Raw genomic sequence first — 19,356 nt, 5'->3', positions numbered from 1 at the left:
TCTCTAGGTTGCCTATTTTCTGTCCCTTCTGGGTTCAACTCACCCAGTTTCCCTTTTGTTTTCCGTCCATTTCCTCCCTTGCCTTTGCACTGCCATTTCCTATTTCCCCCCACCCCTCTGCTTTTTTCCTACTCAGGATTACACCTGTACTGCTGTTGCTGTTCAAAGTACTTTCCTAGCTATAAAGGGGAATTGATGCTGTCTTAGTCAGTTTCACTGCTACTCATTTTGAAGTATAGGGAAGGGTTCTGTGGGTGGGGGAGGAAGCACAAGGGATCCTCTGCTAGAGAGTTGGAGGAAGAAAGATAAATATTACTCTCCAATCTCCAGCTGTGGGGAATCACACCTACTTGGCTCTTGCACAGAACGCTTTCCTCATACTGCAACAGGAGTTGTAATAGTCTGGGAGCATAATGTGGTAAAATCTCATTCCATGGTTAGTGGTAGAAGGGAAAGGAAGGTGTCAATTGATTCTGTAGATTTTTATGAATCATAATTTCTATGATGTCGCCCTTTGCGGTGTGGCAGTTGGGAGTCTCTTCCCCCAGCTTCAGGTCTTCTGGTTGGTGGAAATTTTGATAATGTCCTCTGATAATAACTCAACCCATTTCTTTCTTTCAAAAGGCCATCTCCCACAAACACAATGGTACAGAATAGACAAACCTAGAACAATTATGTAGATAAACAGTTGAGCAAATGTTTAAAAATCAACATTTTTTTTTAATTATACTTTCACACAGGGATGCATTGCTTACATAAAAGACATGCATCTTGGCTAATCCTAGGGAAGCTAGCCTTGCATGTAGGACTGAAAACATTTTTTTTTCATCTGTCATTGTCAGTGTCGACTCTGTCTACAGCACTGCTGCTAGACATGTTGTCACACTGATCCTTGCTATGTACAAGGTAGGCTGCTGGCCGAACATTTGCAGAGTGGTGATCATCTGGTCTTTGTACACAAGCATTTGATTAGCTGAAGGATTGATTTTTGGGAGCTTGTGTAACTTCAGACATAACGAAGGATGGACTGATCACACCAAAGACATATCCACATCCGCTAGGGGAGGGTAGTTTTGGATGTACTCGATCATCCTAGAGCCATGCCATTGCTTAATGATTTGCCCTCTTGATAGCAAGTATAAATACACCCCTTTTTGGTGGCAGTTTTTCTCCATTTGTCCGTTTCTTGGAAAACATCCATCAACATAGCTCTGCAAGTGTTGTAATGTTGGTCTTCAAATGGTAAACTTGGCATAGGAATGCCTACAGTCCATTTGACCTCATCAATGACTGTCTCAGCCATTCTGAGCACCTTTAGAGTGAGGAGAGAGTCTTTGGAGGCTGAATCAAATGCCTTCCAGTAAAATAATTAGGTCTTTCCAGCCAACCTTCCAGTAGTGTCGCATCCTGTAAGGGCATGGAAACCTGGCAGTGCGGCAGCAGATCCAAATGATAGGAACACATCTCTGAGGGATATACAGCAATTTTGTACCTCCTGCTGAGGAACAGAAACAGAATCTTGCTGAAGTCTTGGGTAATTTCTCTCAGCACTAGAACAGTAGCATCTCCCTTTGTGACATTTGATGGCATGAAAGATAATTTTAGTGTCAGCCTCCTCATGGGAAGTACAAAGAAACACCACTGAAGAGCTTGAGCAATGTAAAGGCATAGTGGAGCGATTTTCTGCAGAGTATGTGGTTAACTCTTCCTTCATGCAAATATGAGACAGCTTCTTCACATTGAAGATATTTGTTGAATCAAAAGATTTTTGTATTGGGTAGATGCAATACCACAGAATGTCTTCTTTCTAGTCATATTTTTAATTGATTCTTCTCCACAGGTGTTAAACATGAGGTGGACTTTTGTCATAGGTCCAGTATTTTCTTTGTAACCTCATAATGAAATATTCAGCCAAATCTTGGGCAGGTATTTACAGTTTCTGTTTTGTCGAGAGCTTATTAATCAGCAATATCATGTATGATTGCTACATTGAAAGGCCTTTGCTAGCATAACATACTGGTCATGTTGTCTGTAGGTGCTGGCTTAGGAAGACCATGCAAGAGGAGCATTAATTTGCTTTTCGCCTGGCATATATGCATTGTTCTGTCGCATTCAAACGTTGATTGTGGTACCAATGAGAACTCACACTTTCCCAGTCTTGTAGATCAACATCATGATGAGATCTGGACATAACCAGGAGACAAGCAAACAATGACCTATAGTTAACTTTGTAATAGTCCATGCCACCTTCGCTCTGACTTTCTTTGCATACAAACACAACTTTAGTCTGTTCTTGATTGGGCCCCATAGATTGACAGAGCCTTGGATAATTCTTTGGGTCATGAAGGCTTCACATGAGTCAAAACCCAAAGTATCCATTCGACTGACATTTTAGCTATCTTATCACTGAATACTGCTTTCATCGTGATATTAATGAGGTCTGGTATGTCATATGCTAATACGATTCGAGTAAGCTCATCCTGTAGCTTTAAAATTGCCCTTTCTTGGCATATAACAGTACCTAATGAGTCTAGATGGTGCTTGGTTACTTCTGGGTTATTTTCCATGCTTAATGTTTTGTTCGAAATTTGATGGAGTTATTGGGTTGTCAGGAAAGAGCATTTGGATGCTGTTATGGCCACCTACCCCCAACAACTTTGGTTGCTCTGTTTTCATGTTCTAGGACAGGGGTCGGTAACCTTTCAGAAGTGCTGTCAAGTCTTCATTTATTCACTCTAATTTAAGGTTTTGCGTGCCAGTATTACATTTTTAACCTTTTTAGAAGGTCTCTTTCTATGTCTATAATATATAACTAAACTATTGTCTGTAAAGTAACTAAGGTTTTTAAAATGTTTAAGAAACTTCACTTAAAATTAAATTAAAATGCAGACCCCTCAGACCGGTGGCCAGGACCCAGGCAGCGTCAGTGCCACTGAAAATCAGCTTGTGTGCCGAGTTCGGCACGCGTGCCATAGGTTGCCTATCCCTGTTCTAGGACTTCATCTGAACCAAGTGCACAGAAGGAAACTGACGACCTTTTAACAGCCCAATTTCTTTTTCAAAATTCTTCTCATATGTCAGTGTCAGACTCTTCTGCACTTCTTATTTTAGCAAGGTACCAGGCAAGCATTGCAGAGTAGTTGATTAAATCTATAACAAAAAAGTATTTCACATAGTCTTCCAGTGCTGCAAGGTACAAATTACGATTAGCAGTCCCACAGATCGAATAAACAGCAGCAAAGACTCGACCATCTTCATGTATCACCGTATCATCCCAAAAGTTGGCTTTGCTGTCGATTCAACCTGATCAAGTTGCTTGATCTCTTCTGCGATATTGCAGTTCTCCGTCGTATGCAGTAGGTTATTGAGAGACTGGATGTGTGGAACTGGTCTCGCAAGTCCTGTACACTTCGGTAAATTATTTCAAACACAGGTATGTTATGTAACTATATGCAAACCATTTGTGGATGGATTCAACTAACTTCTGGTTAGATGCTAAAATCTTAACAAGTGCCTCATTATTATTCTTTGCATAATAAACAAAGCTGATTGATCAATACCAGTCCCAGGCCAATGGGGGCTGCGGGAAGTGGTAAGGGATGCGCTGGCTGCAGCTTCCTGCCACCCCCATTGGCCTGGGATGGTAAACCGCGGCCAGTGGGAGCTGTGATCGGCTGAACCTGCCGATGTGGCAGGTAAACAAACTGGCCCGGCCCGCCAGGTTGCTTACCCCGGCGAGCCACATGCCAGAGGTTGCTGACCCCTGCTGTAGCAAGTGACAACATTGAAATTATGATTCTATAGATTTTTATAAATTGACACCTCTCTTACCTTTCTACATTAACCTTTCTACCATTACACGTGCTTCCAGCCTACAAAGTGAAATTAGGATTGTTTTAGTATTACACTGCTGCTGAGGAAATGCTATATGCAGGAATAGCAACATTTATGGCTTCTCTGGGGGAGTTCCCATGGAAATATCAAAACAAGGTGAGTACAGGGAAAATAGGGAATTTTTATGACCATGTGCACAATTTAACCCTCAGAAAATGTTAGACTCAGAAGTATGTGATATTCAGGAGCTTCTCATCTATAAGATTACTGGTTCAAATTTGGCTTTGGTCTATGAGACAAAAATTTTCCTTCAGTTTTTTCCTCGGTAAAGTGGGAATAATATGTTGTTTGGTGGCCTTTGTAAACTGAGTTGAACGGTGGCTTCCATTCTTTTCATCACACCTCCAGGCACAATTTAGTCTCACTAAACACAGATGGCATGAATAGGTATGCAGACTGAACTACCCTCTCATGCAGAGACTGACAAATTTCAGGCCTTGTTATATCTATTTGCTGAGAAATTTGAAAGGTGGGAGGTTCCCCAGTAACGTTCAGGAGCTGGTCCCTGGTGAGAAGTTAATTGTCTCTGCCACTAGCCACTGGAAAGAGCTGTGTTTTCTACTGGATTTTGTCTCCACTCTGCTTAGTGACAGAGGATGTGGAAAAAGCTAACGTACTCAATGCTTTTTTTGCCTCTGTCTTCACGAACAAGGTCAGCTCCCAGACTACTGCACTGGGCAGCACAGTATGGGGAGGAGGTGACCAGCCTTCTGTGGAGAAAGATGTGGTTCAGGACTATTTAGAAAAGCTAGGCTAATGTAGTGCCCCTCTCTTTTTTTTAAAAAAAAAAAAAAAAAAAGGGAAGGAGGAGGATCTGGGGAACTACAGGCCAGTCAGCCTCACCTCAGTCCCTGGAAAAATCATGGAGCAGGTCCTCAAGGAATCAATTCTGAAGCACTTAGAGGAGAGGAAAGTGATCAGGAACAGTCAGCATGGATTCATCAAGGGCAAGTCATGCCTGACTAACCTAATTGCCTACTGTGATAAGATAACTGGCTCTGTGGATGAGGGGAAAGGAGTGGACGTGTTATTCCTTGACTTTAGCAAAGCTTTTGATGCAATCTCCCACAGTATTCTTGCCAGCAAGTTAAAGAAGTATGGGCTGGATGAATGAACTATAAGGTGGATAGAAAGCTGGCTAGATCGTTGGTCTCAATGGGTAGTGATCAGTGGCTCCATGTCTAGTTAGCAGCCGAGTGCCCCAAGGGTTGGTCCTGGGGCTGGTTTTGTTCAATATCTTCATTAATGATCTGGAGGATGGCGTGGACTGCACCCTCAACAAGTTTGCAGAGGACACTAAACTGGGAGGAGTGGTAGATACGATACAGAGGGACCTAGACAAATTAGAGGATTGGGCCAAAAGAAATCTGATGAGGTTCAACAAGGACAAGTGCAGAGTCCTGCACTTAGGATGGAAGAATCCCATGCACTGCTACAGACTAAGGACCGAATGGCTAGGCATCAGTTCTGCAGAAAAGGACCTAGAGGTTAGAGTGGACAAGAAGCTGGATATGAGTCAACAGTATGCCCTTGTTGCCAAGAAGGCTAACAGCATTTTGGGCTGTATAAGTAGGGGCATTGCCAGCAGCTCGAGGGACGTGATCATTCCCCTCTATTCTGTATTGGTGAGGCCTCATCTGGAGTATTGTGTCTGGTTTTGGGCCCTGTCACGGAGTCCCCAGGTGATGCTCTGGAACTGCTCCCCACAAAGCCAGTCAGGCCTTTTGGGGAGCCTCCTCTCCCTTGGAGCAGACTGTCTTCAGGACAAGAAGCTTACACGGCTTCACCTCCTGGGTCTCTCCTTGGAGCATTCAGCAGCCTCTGCCCCTCCGTGCGCTTCCCACAGCGAGTCCGCCCAAGGAGGGTCCTGGGGAAGCCAGAGGGTCCCACACCCCCACTTTTGCTTTGCAGTCAGATGTGACTCTTAGCCAGCCAGTAAAACAGAAGTTTATTAGATGACAGGAACACAGTCTAAAACAGAGCTTGTAGGTACAGAGAATGGGACCCCTCAGCTGGGTCCATTCTGGGGCCCAGCGAGTCAGACCACCCCGTCTGCCCTCACTTCCAGTCCCCAGCCAGCTCCAAACTGAATCCCCCTCCAGCCCTTCCTTTCTGGCCTTTGTCTCTTTCCCGGGCCAAGGGGTCACCTGCTCTTTGTTCCCCTTTAGCCCTCCTCTTGCGGCGGGGGGGAAGGGCCCCAGCCATTTGTTGCTAGGATACAAAGTGTCAGCAATTTATGCACACTGGAGACTTAAGAAATGCATAGAGGAAACTGAGGCACTCACACAGTATTTAGAGGAAACATTAAGAACAGTCTCGCTTCGTCACAGGTCCCACACTACAAGAAGGATGTGGAAAAATTGGAAAGAATCCAGCGGAGAGCAACAAAAATGATTAGGGGGCTGGAGCACATGACTCATGAGGAGAGGCTGAGGGAACTGAGATTGTTTAGTCTGCAGAAGAGAAGAATGAGGGGGGGATTTGATAGCTGCTTTCAACTACCTGAAAGGGGGTTCCAAAGAGGATGGATCTAGACTGTTCTCTGTTGTACCAGATGACAGAACAAGGAGTAATGGTCTCAAGTTGCAGTGGAGGAGGTTTAGGTTGGATATTAGGAAAAACATTTTCACTGGGAGGGTGGTGAAGCACTGGAATGGGTTACCTAGGGAGGTGGTGGAATCTCCTTCCTTAGAGGTTTTTACCGTCAGGCTTGACAAAGCCCTGGCTGGGATGATTTAGTTGGGGATTGGTCCTGCTTTGAGCAGGGGGTTGGACTAGATGACCTCCTGAGGTCCCTTCCAACCCTGGTATTCTATGATTCTAGAGCTCTCTTTATCAGCCTCTGGCTAATAGGTATATTATAAATGTCAAGCTTCAGTGACCACCTCCCAAACTCGTGGAGAGGAAAAGGGGCTTTCTCTTTGCATCTCCAGCTTTCCCACAAAGTTTCTTGTCTCCATTTTTCTATCCGTCCGTTAGAGGTGTGGGAGATGGTGGGAAGGGGGAAGAGGTCTCTGGTACTCTATCCTTTCCCTAGCCTCTATTTTATGGTCCTTCTCCGTAGTGAATAATTCCAGGGCCTGCCTCTGCTGTTACTTATAGCTTTCCTAAGGAGCAGAGTGAATTGTTAAGAATTCTTGACAGTTTCATTACTGTCCACAATGTTCTGAATAGCGTCTGTGAAACTAAACAGAATATTGTTAACTTCACTTGGTGCTGTTTTCCTGAGTTTCTAGGAAGCCCACAACATTCTGTTAATATGCGTTCATTTTCGTGTTTCCAGGGTTACCCCCAAATAAATGTAAGGGGTTGGTAAGTAGGTGAGTGTATTTTATCTTTCAAGCTGTCCTAGAGTTTGTCTTTTTCCAGAGCAGGGGTGGGCAAAGTACGGCCTGTGGGCTGGATTCAGCCCATTGGGGCTCTGGATCTGGCCTGCTTGATTGCCACCCCTGTAGTGCCGCGGGCCCTGTGCCACTGCTGGAAGTGGCTGGCACCACGTCCCTGCGGCTCCTGTGGGAGAGGGAACAAAGGGCTCTGTGCGCTGCCCTCGCCTCCAGGCACCGCCCCCCGCAGCTCCCATTGGCCGGGAACGGGGAACCGCGGCTAATGGGAGCTTTGGGGGAGGTACCTGCAAGAGAGGGCAGTATGCGGAACCCTGTGCCCCTCTTCCCCCAGAGGCTGAAGAGATGTAGTGCCAGCCACTTCTGGGAGCAGTGCAGGGCCAGGACAGGCAGGGAGCCTGTCTTAGCCCCGCTGCCACCCCAGAGCCGCTCCAGGTAAGTGATGCCAGGCCAGAACCTGCACCCTGACCCCCTTGCCGTGCTCTGCACGCCCTCCTGCACCCCAACCCCCTGCCCTGAGCCCCCTGCCACATGCCTCCTGCACTCCTGCCCGGAGCCTCTGCTGCACTCCACACCCCCTCCTGTGCCCCAACCCCCTGCCCTGAGCCCCTTCCTGCACACTGCACCCCAGCCCTACATTCATGGCCCTATATGCAATTTCCCCACCCAGCTGTGGCCCTCGGGCCAAAAAGTTTGTCCACCCCTGTTCCAGAGCATAACTGCAGTGTAATATAAAGAAACTTGAATTGCTGTTGTCCATACTGGAATTATTTTGCAGATAAAGGCTGCAGTTTCTACACTTGTTAGCCTTTAACCTTTCACCAGTACTAACTGCACTGTGACACACAGTGCTTATTTTTCTTCTGTTTTATCTTACAGGAATTTTGCTATTGTAGTAACAAATTCTATGTACACAGATTTCTCCCTTAAAGTTCTAGAACTATAACTAACATTTCTAACACCCTTGACTACTAAAGGTTTAAAACTTTATTTTTACAACATGTAAGGTAAAATCTGGAAATCTTGCACATACTCAGCTTTCATAAAGCATGTGAGAATCTGATAGGGAACATATCCTGAAACTTGAATCGACTGAATACTTCAGTCAGACTTGTATATCATCATTAAAGTTTTCTTTATGACTGGAACATCAATCTTTATAGTAGGTCACTTAAACTCTGACTTATGAAATTACTACAAAAAAATAATTTTGACACTTGTATCAATACTTTTTGTTTTCAGACCATCTTACTGTGAAAGCTGCTGTCGCAAAGCAATAAACATTTAATAAAGAGAGAATGGGTAAGTTAATTTTTTAACAAACATCTTTTCACTTTTTTAAAACATGAAACATCTTGGGCTTTTAGATAATGGAATTGAGAAGGAAAGGGCTGTGAATTTTGGAGGTTGCATTTTTAAGCTTTACATAACGATTAATTTTGCTTACTGTCTCATCATAATTAACTTGATTTTATGTGCTTGGAGCTGCCCTATCTGTTTCCATTCAAATGACTGCATAGTGAGAAAATAATTTTAGCAACTTGAGCTTTTGCAGTAACGGTAACTCATGGAAAATCCTCATCTAATAGTTATACAGTAATTTTATTTTGATTAACCCTGATAGTCCTGAAAGTAAACCACTTTTTCCTAACTGACTGCAAGACATAATTGTTAACAAGAATCTGTACAAGTGCAGTATATATTTGGTACACTTAATCTCTAATGTTTCCTTAACAATAGAAATCATTGATTTGTTTTTGGGTGGAGGAAGAAATGACACACATTTACTGATTAAATTCCAGTCTTCAAAAGTACGTCTCTATTCTCTTACCACCTCTGGATTCTGCTGGAAGGAAGTAAATTTATCACTAAGCCTCCTTATAATCATACTTGGACTTTTTCTTATTGCACTGACCCCAGATATTGAGGGTTTCTAGCATCCTATTGGTTATGTAAAAATTAAAATAAATAAGCAGATTAATACAACCCTGAAAGTGAAATCTTATGTAGAATATACAGTTCATTAACTTCTCATTAAAGTTACTTTAATCCTATTTACTATAGTAACTTATGTAAATGTATATTATTTTTGTGGAAAAACATGCTACCTGAAAAGAGACCGTGACTACAACTTCTAATTTTAAATTGGATTAAAGTGGTATTTTGCCTTTTTCCCTTTTATCATCCCTTCAGGTTTTGAAACTTGTTTGAATCTTTCTGCAGTCTTACCCCTGGATCAGCCAGAGACACAAGTTGAAATCTAATTAATGGGTTGGGGGAGGGGTAAGAGAGGGAGAGGAGTTTCAGCTATTATGCCTGCCGCTAAGCTCTCTGCTTAATTTTGTAGTTTTACAGTGACATTTACTATTGTTTAAATAATTAATTTTTCCTTCTGCTGTGTGAAAGAGTCACATAAACAGAGGAAACTGTTCAGAGTGCTGTCCAAAGTAGAAAAGAAACTGAAAATAAAGAGAACATTTTGTTTACTCTTTGTTGCAGTAAACTTTCGTTACTTGCAGTAGTAAGTAAACTTTCCTTAAATTGACTTTTTAAAGTTACTGGAGTTCCTTTTTAAATGAATGTGTTAATACCAGGCAAAGACTTTTATTCTGTGAATTACCCTCTTAAAAGCATGACAACAGACAATGCCTGTAGGAAGAGCTGTTTCTTCTTCATTTGGCAAATTCTTAATTACTGTCTTCTAATGTATTAACATTAGAAATATGACCTTTCCCTGGTAATACGACTTCATGAGGAATGTTTAACAGCCACTTCAGAGCAAGCAGAAAGTATAGTCTCAGATTTGAGAGGCAGGGTTTATTTTATTTATATAAAGGAAAAAAATAACCCTGAATGGACTTTATTTCTTTTTCTAGAAATGACTGAAATTGTGTTTTGACTCAATGGTCAGGGACAAGGGAATGAGGGGAGAGATCAGTAACAGTATATTAAAACTAAATTAGCTCTCTGAGGCACAAAGCTTTACGTTTTGCTGTCTGCTGAATTTTTCACTTTAAAAGAAACAAACAGCTTCTTTGGGTTATCCTCCACCCTCTCCTTTGCTACCTTGCATTTCCTTATTTCTTTGGTCTTTCAAAGGTAAGTGCACTGAGACTTCATGCTTGTAATAAAGGCATAAGCTGTGGTAGCTTTCTTCATACTACGAAAGTACTAACCAGATATTCTGAAAGTATCAGTGAATCTGTTTTCTATTATAGATGGAGAAGAGAAAACATACGGTGGGTGTGAAGGCCCTGATGCTATGTATGTGAAGTTGATATCCTCTGATGGTCATGAGTTTATTGTAAAAAGAGAGCATGCGTTAACATCAGGAACAATAAAAGCTATGTTGAGTGGTCCAGGTAGGTGCAATGAGTTTAGTAGCATCTTGTAATTCATTTATTTCACTTCTGTGGAGTGTTTGGATTTGTATAATCTGTTATATAAAAGTTGAATTTATATTATGAATAGTGATTTGTCCCAGTCCAGATTGGTTTCTGTTCCTACTTAGACAATTCAGCTTTATCAAGTCTTGTATTATCAGTTATATGTAATCAGGTGCTAATTGTATATGAATTCTTTGGGTGCTACTGTAAGACAAGCAATTACAATTACTTCCACAGACAAAAACAGTAGTGATTTTCCCCCTCCCATTCCCATTCCTTCAAATGGCATGTATGTGGGGGAGAGGATTCATTAAGATTAGGAGAAGGCTACATTTTAAAATCTGTCAGTTACTGGTAGCCAAAACTAATTGCTACAATCCCCATCTTGAAATTCCCTTGGATATCATTGGGGTGGGTACATTCTGAAACTTGGAGTGTGCACCAGATGTGCTGATTCTGCTCCATCCCTACTCAGCCTCTGGGTTCTGGAGAAGTCTGGGCTCTGCACTGTTGCCAACATTTATGATTCTTTTGTGAGTGATGGACACGGCTGGAGCCTAATCCTGTGAGGAAGCCCAAGCTCTAACAGATGAGTCTTTTGATTGGTCATATGCTCCAGTTCCCCACCTCCTGGGACTAAACAATCAGTAGAGCTGTTGCAGGCGGAATTCTCCTCCCTGCCTCCAAACTCAAAGCCATTCTCATGGGATTGGACATAAGAGCTAAAGAACCCAGCAACTCAGGGCAGCTCTGCTCCCTCCTTCCCTCTCCTCTCATATGAGTAATGGGGACAGGATAGCACCTCTGCTTTTCCCCCACCTCCCCTCTCCCTTCTTGCAGCACTCAGCCTGGGATGGGGTGTGGGGTGGTGAAGAGCCCTTGGAGCTTCCCCCCACAATCTTGGAAGGTGGAAAGGGGACAGCACTGCAGCCCCTAGCCCTGGGAAAGAAGGGTAAAGAACCCCCAGGAGGAGAGCAGAGGTGAGGCTGGAGTAATGTGCTGATGGCGGGGATGGGCAGAACTAATGAGGGAGCTGAGGACAGGATTGACTTGGGAGAACTAATTGCTGGGCAGGGGGTGGGCAAATGATGAGGTGAGAGCTCCTGTAGCAAGGGCAAAAAAATCACCTTTCCCAATAAACTTGGGACAGGGGGCAACATTAATTGTTGCACACTGGGGCTGGGCACGGGAAGTTCAAAAATTAAAAACCAAAAACCACAATACAATCTTTTTGGCACAGAAGAGAGGAGTTTTTTGTTTTTTAATCTCATGATTTTGGGGGCTTGCTCATGATTTCTTGGGTGGTTGTTTTTTGTGGTCAATATTGGTGTAGTTACACAGCCTTTATCTTACTTTGTTGTCATGGGCTATAGCAGGGGAGTTCAGGGCAGCCTTGCCTCCTGCTTCTCTCCCTTTCTTCAAGCTGGCCCTGCAGGAGGGTGCTGCCTGCTCATTCCTGGCTCTCCGAACTCCTCTCTGGGCCCCTGCGGAGTGTCTCTCCCCAGCTGCCCTTGACAACCACCTGAGCTGGCTGCACGACATCCAGCTGGTCCACTTCCAAACTGTGCCCAGAAAACATCTATGTACACTTGTGTCCTACCCCAGCACCACATTGTGAGACCTGCTGCCACCTGAGAAGGGCAAGGAACTCTGAGCCAATCTGTACTCCACTCTGGTTCCACGACCCACTGGATACATTAGTTGGTGGCTCCTTTGGGGAGTTATGAGTATGAACGTGTACTTAGTGTGATTCATGAACTCCCCTGATGCCTGTCCCTCTTGTGATGAGAGGGAGACCCTGGCACACATCTGTGTAGAGTGCATCATCTTGCAGCCCCTCTTACTGAGGGTTCTGGCTGCAGTTTTCCCCACACCTCCTGATCTATGCATACCTGTCTCTTCAGGAGAAGGAAGCTGGATGTAGGGGGCACTCTGTGACTGTGGGGTCTATTTCCGGTCCCTCATTCAATCAGATCTCTGGGCAGAGTTCCTCTGGGGAGTGTCCACTGACTCTGTAGATGCCTTTGAGGAGCAGCAGATGCTGTCTGGGGTTCTATGCTCGGTGTTCCCTTCTGGTTCTCTGATTTTTCAACCTTTGACCTCACTCCTGTAGCTTTTTTTCTTTTTCTTTTTTCCCCTTCCTCCCCCCTTTGTTGTGCCACACACTCACTTGTAGCCTAAGCTTAGTGGTTCCTCCCCTTAGCTGAGAGGGTGATCCTTTAGTTTTAGGTGGGCCTATACATGCCTGTCCCAGATCTGCAAATAGTAGTACATGGCTGTGGGTGGGGCTTGCCAATTAAAAATCAAAAACAGCTACAGCAGCATGAAGGACGAAGAGTCCAGTCACCTGAGCTGGGTGCTCTATAAAAGAGGTATAATCAGGTTCCATGGTTGAGCACATTATGTATAAAAATCATCAAGGTAAAACAGTTTACATATGAAAAGATTCTAGCTGCCAGATAGACACATTATATCTGGGGATATGGACCTATATTAAAACTAAACCAAACTGCATCCGAATCCTCTTAAATTTCAGGGATAAAAGGGCATTCAGACTTAAATTTGGGTATATGAAGTCACCTCAAGACTGATTCTGGGCCTTATCCAAACTGGAAGGGGGTTTATGTTGGCTAATTACACCACTTTGGCTCTTCTCTAATTAGTGATTAGATTCACATTTTTTAATTCACCAGTCTATCAAATCTTTAACAAAAACCCACCAAAATATTCATTCTGAATACCATCAAAATAGGCAGGAACACCAGCTGAACAGCTTATGCTGGAATATCCTGAGCAAGAGTCTGGTCCAGATGTGGTAAAGACTACATCACAAGATGACAAAAAACAATACAAAACACCTCCACCAACTTTCATTTGGCTGATTGCATGAGTTTTTGGCCGAAAGTGTCACAAAAACACTTGTCTCCAGAGCCATTAAATCAAAACCCAGCTTTTGTTAACTATACTTTTGAATATCTGTGTATGTGGATCTCACTCCTGGGTGCATTTGCACCTAACAAACAGGATATGAGAATCTTTTAACCAGCAGTTTTCCTTGGGGCCATGCATGCACCTTGCATGCCTTTGCACTGCTCCTCCCAAGACAACAAAGGGCAGAGCCGCCCTAGCTGCCACTCAGTTCCTTCTTGCCGCCTGTGCTCATGAGTCATAACAGCTTACTTGTCCTCTGACCTACAGTAGTCCTATCTTGTTACATTGTTACTGTACCCAACTTTCATTTTTTTTTTTCTCTACAACTTTGTTGTGGTTGTTTTGTGGTTTGCTTGGTTACCACCAGCCTGTTGGCAAAAAAATGTCCCCAAATTAGGTTGTTGGTTTTTTTTTGTTAGCTAGCTGCCATCGTATTGTGGCTACCAGCACTATGAGTCAAAATCTCCAGTTTTTTTTAAATCCTGCCTATCATGCAACATGCTGATTTCTCTGAATGAGAGAGACATCAAATGACTTTTTTGCTTAGGAAAAGCCCATATCCTCCTCAATGTGTGCAGTTTGCAAATCTTTTTCAAAATGCATCTAATAAGCCAAGGAGCTACACTTAAAGTGGTTCCTAATGGAGAAATCCATAAGAAGAGCATCTGACTCAAAAGTTGTTCCTGGATCTCCTTCAGAACTTCATTCAGCGAGTACTCCATCCAAAAAAGATGTCACTCCAAGTTCCCAGGGAACAAAGAGTACTCATTCGGTCTTTGAGTTCTTTTGACATTGAATTTCAGATTGCCTTATCCTCCCTGTCCATGGGAGAAGAGAGCACAGCTCCAAGTCTGGTTCTGGCACTGCTCATAATTTCCAGTACCATGTAAGAAAAACCCAGGGAATCTTCATTCCAGAGATTTGGCTAAATCTGCAGCTGTGAAGCCAGTACAATGTTCAGCAACCAGAACCAATCCTGTACCAGTCAAAATGAACTTCTGCTGCACAGCTCTTGGTACTGTATTCAACAGTATCATCTCTGACATTCACTTTGTTCCAACTATGGAAAGATCTGTGGCACCAACCTTTGCTCCCAATACCATCAACCTTACAGGGCTTTCTTCGTTAATCCAGCAGAGCTCAGATTTATCCCAGAACTAGTGTCACCACTTTTAGATATCTCTTCACTATCCATAGTTTCAAAACCTGCCTGAGTACTGATTTATGAAGAACTCTTTTCATCCACCTGGGTCACACAGAAAATCTGTGAGCCCTCCTCATTTTCAGTGACCCCCACCCCCCCGCAAGGGGAACAGCACCTACTATTGATGAATTCTATTCATCTTCTCCTTTTTCTTCCAGTCAGGAAAGTATTTCAGTGGTGACTGAGGTCTGTTTATCAATCAAGTATTCTCTCTTCTTTGAGAATTTGTACATGTGGATCTTGGTGATCAGTAAGGAGTCCACTTCTTTAGGAGGAGGGGATCTAGGAGCTTATCTAAATAAGGACTGTAGTACTGCCCAACCAAACAAAGCATCAGATCTGGAGGCTGACACCACTGAATAGTGGTTGGTGAATGTATGAATGGAATTTCATGTGGTTTCTCTGCAAATTTCAGCTATGGTAGATCTAGGATATTCCTCCACTGGTCACCAAACTTTTTACCTCATGCCCCCCTTTCCTCTATCCGCATCCTTCCCCCGCCCCCAGAGCCATGGCTGAGAGTGATGGGGGTTGGGGGGATGTGGACAGGGGTAAGGAGGCTGGGGCCACCGCTGGGGGTGGGCCTTGGGGATGAGGCTGACAGGCAGGGGGCTGGCAACTGGGACACCCAGCGTTGGAGCTCCAGGCTGGGGCTGGGGCCAGAAACAACTAGGTGGCGCTCCCTCCCTATGCCCCCGAAATGTTCCTCAGTGCCCCCCTAGAAGGGCATGCCCCACAGTTTGGGGACCTCTGCCTTTATAATAACTGGTTCTTTGAGATGTTCTGTACATGTGGATCCTATGTGGACCCTCTTTGCCTGTAAAAGAAGATTATGAAAAGTGAAAACATTTAATGGATCTTGGTTTCAATGATACTTGAATATTTATTTGATGTGGGTGTTCCCTATTTAAGTTGCATGGCTTTAAAAAGTACGTTAAAATCTGCATTGCCTTCCTACTTCTTCCCATGAAATTTGGGCTGGATTGTCTTCAGTAGTCCTGCTCAGATGTAATTTACTGGAAATTAGTAATCAAATCTGCTGAACATTCTCAAGCTGGAAATAGAAGCTGTTTTACTCTCAAAAGCTGTATTGGCTCTGCGGGGATAATAGGAGCCCTATTGTGCTAGGTGCTGGGCAAACACCCAAAGGGTAGATATGGTTCTTGCCTTAACGAGCGTACAATATAATTAAAGACAAGACACAACAAGCAAGTGACAAACTGTACAAAGGAAGGAAGTGCAATGGTAACAAAAGTAGGGTCATGTGGTGCCCCTGTTGTACAACTGGATGTTTCCAAATCACCTGAAAGGTTTGTTTAATTTTGTTTAAATAAACCTATCTCTCCCTAGTATCCAGGCCACATGGTCATGATTGATTGACCTTATTTCTTGTAGGTGTTTACATCAGTGTGGGTCTTACAGGGCTGAATATGCTACTCTCAGAGAGCACTCCCAGCATAGACTGAGATCAGGAGCAAACCTTTGTTCCTCGTATTGCTTGTAGGAAGTCATTAACCCAAACAAACAGAATATTTTTAAACAAAAGGTGATGGAAATTATGTCCCTGGTTCCAGTAACTGTGGCATGTCTTAATTCACTGTACAGCTTGTACATGGAAAATGTCTAATTCCTAACAAGGGACTACACTAACATGAAATAGTCTAGATGAGTTTGGACACATGCAATACAAATGTGTTCATTATCAAGGGAATTTTGATGCTGATTCTTTCTTCCTTTTTTTTAAACAGGTCAGTTTGCTGAAAATGAAACAAATGAGGTGAATTTTAGAGAGATTCCATCCCATGTCCTATCCAAAGTATGCATGTATTTCACCTACAAGGTTCGCTACACTAACAGCTCCACGGAGATTCCTGAATTCCCAATTGCACCTGAAATTGCACTGGAACTGCTGATGGCTGCAAACTTCTTAGATTGTTAAATAAAATAAATTATAATAAAAATGTAAAACTTTTTTCAGTATTTAATACCTGTAGTTCAGTTAGTAACTTTTTTCATATAGCATGCTGCGTATGTGCGGTTGAGAACTGTAAAGTTCACTGCAGAGGCAATTATCTTCAGATCTGTTGCATAGCAAGCATTCAATTTTATATTTGTTTTGCTGCTTACACAAATAAGGCCCTTTTCACAAACAGACGAATGAATAAATAAATATGCCAATTAGTAGATGGCTATGCCTTATCCTTTAGGTGTGGCAGAACTTTCTTTTAATGCAATGATCCTTTAAAATACTGGAGTTTAAGCCAGTGCTACTTAAAAGCTAATATTAGCTAAATGTGTAGGTGTTTAGCATTTCTAACTTTCTCTTATTGTTGCAATTTCTAAATCTCTGAACTTTATCACCTTACAGGGTAATTGTCCCTTTAGCATAGTTATAACTTTAGTTATATCAGCACTTGCATTATAAATCCCCTTTTCAAGGATTTGTAAACTGGCATAAACATTCACGTTGGGCTGAAAACAGTATCTAGGATAACTTTTTATGGTTTTTATTAAAATTTAGCTATGGTTTTAGAAATGGAAAAGTATACCCGATTTATTTTTTAGTCATAACTTAACTCACCCCTCTGAACAATTTAAAATGTTCAGGTCACTTGTCTAATAAAAATGCAGCCCTTCTGATAATGGAATTAGAAAGAATTAAAGAGCCGTGTTAGTAACTAATACTAGTGTATGTATACTCTCCTCTGTTCTATATAAAATGTAAGTTTATTCATAATGTACTGTCACTTGACCTAATATACAAGATTTATAATAGCCTATAATGGCTCTTTTCCACTGTTTGTGATCAGTTATGTAAACTCTGTATTTACTCTTAGATCAAAGCATTTTCAACTTCCTAAATATGGCTACCAAAGAGGTAGTTCTCTTCCCTCTTTTTCCCCCCTCCCCTGCCTCCCCATTGTTTATACAAGAAAAGCTGAATATTGGTGGCTCTTTCGTTCTTCATTGAAGTAAAGGGGTATTAAACAGATGTTTGAGAATCTTTCATAGATTTCTTAAATATGTCCAATGTTTACACTAAGATTTTAAGGGGAAAGGATTGGCAAGCCAATGATATTAACTCATTTTTTTAATGAACATGTAATTGTCCTTTGTTCAGTTCCCGCTGGTAATTGCCTGCCATACACCTTCTCTCATGTCACAAAAATAGATTCCATAAAACAAACATGGTGAACAGTGTGACAATAAGTTGCTTTCTTTTAAGAGGAAGGCTGGAGAATTTTACTACCAAAATAATTCTTAGAAGAGGATGATAAATCTAACTTCAGCAGTAAAATGCAATAGCTATTGTATTCTTGTGTAAATATTTTGTGCTTTGGGTGTTGGTATGAGACATTAAGCAGAAGCTAAAATGGCTTTGAGCACCCAGGAAATGCAGTAGTGTTCAAGAATGCACTGCGCAGAATGTTCTTGCTCTTAAGAAAATTAACCTACAAATAAAAGGGGGCAGCGGGGAAGCTAGTGCAATTTACTTGATAGTGACATGGGTATGATGATAGACAAATGGAAACCTGCAACACTTACTCCCTGAGTTCTAAATAAATTTCATAATGGAAAATTTTTAAAACTTAATTTAATTTTTGTTGGTTTGTGACTGCTTATCTTTAAGCAGATTTTTATATGCAGAATCACATTCACAATTATGCAGTGAATAAATTGTAAAATTTATAAAATTGATATTTGGGTTACAGATGGGTAAACCAGTGTGGATAAAATAACCCACCCAAAACCTTTCAACAAAATCATATCTGGACTTTAGGATGTTCAGAACTTTCCCATGTTTAAGTGCTGCTTGTTATAACAGAAGCAAACTGCTGCTAAACCATGTAACATTTCTAATGTATCTGGAAGTGGAAAGTATTGAAAAAATTTAAGAAGAGCCTATTCTTAAATTCAGCTCACTTTTTTCCCCCCCATATACTAACAAGAATCTAGACTGCTAGGTGCCAAAATGAACTTTTTAAGGTATGCTCATCTGTAATTTTGCCATAATTGAAAGCATATGATAAATATTTACCCAAGTCTAGACATCAGCTAGATATAGCTGGGAAATAAATCTTCTTTGGTTGTGTATATTTCCAGTTTGATTGTAGGACACAATAGAATTCTATGTAAGTTACGATGGAGTAATTTGTTCATGGTTGATCATCTTCCACATACAATGGCCTGCCACAAAAGGAGCTTTGCACTTGAACCATCAGAATTCCATTCAACTGGCTATATAATTTTTTGTTGTTTTAAATCTCCAGGTTCAAGGGACATATGCCACAAGGTTTAACTAGGCTACCATTTTGAGCTGCATGTGTTTATGCAAATATAGCCAAAGTGCGTTTTCTTGCCAAATGGTCTCAGAATATGTGAAATATGAGCACTTCAGTTTAGCTGGTGTTTGTATAGTACACATCTTATCCAGCCAAAGGGGACTGCCTGCTCTTTTTCTTGATTGTTTGTAATATCCATTAAGCTTGGAAAAAATGGTTTCCTTCCCACCACCTGAATAGATCTGCTTACATGGTAAATATTCTCTACACCTTTCATCTAATGAAACAGAGGCAAACTTGCTTCTAATTTTCACTTT

The 19,356-nt window shown here is 42.2% G+C and overlaps 1 protein-coding gene across 1 annotated transcript in view; it reads left to right on the top strand.

Moving 5' to 3' along the window:
- Nucleotides 1–17,362, top strand: part of ELOC (elongin C) — a 28,348-nt gene extending 10,986 nt beyond the window's left edge. Inside the window, exons 2-4 of the mRNA XM_039525792.1 lie at nt 8,478–8,537; nt 10,454–10,597; nt 16,505–17,362. Coding sequence (XP_039381726.1) covers nt 8,534–8,537; nt 10,454–10,597; nt 16,505–16,695 — 339 coding nt within the window. The 5' untranslated portion in view covers nt 8,478–8,533 and the 3' untranslated portion in view covers nt 16,696–17,362. The remainder of the gene's footprint in view (nt 1–8,477; nt 8,538–10,453; nt 10,598–16,504) is intronic.
- The last annotated feature ends 1,994 nt before the right edge of the window (nt 17,363–19,356 follow it).

This window comes from Mauremys reevesii, linkage group 2 (genome assembly GCF_016161935.1).
Source record: "Mauremys reevesii isolate NIE-2019 linkage group 2, ASM1616193v1, whole genome shotgun sequence".
In the NCBI taxonomy this organism is placed as follows: Eukaryota; Metazoa; Chordata; order Testudines; family Geoemydidae; genus Mauremys; species Mauremys reevesii.
Note: the sequence above shows the minus strand (reverse complement) of the source record. Positions and strands in the feature narration are given on the sequence as shown.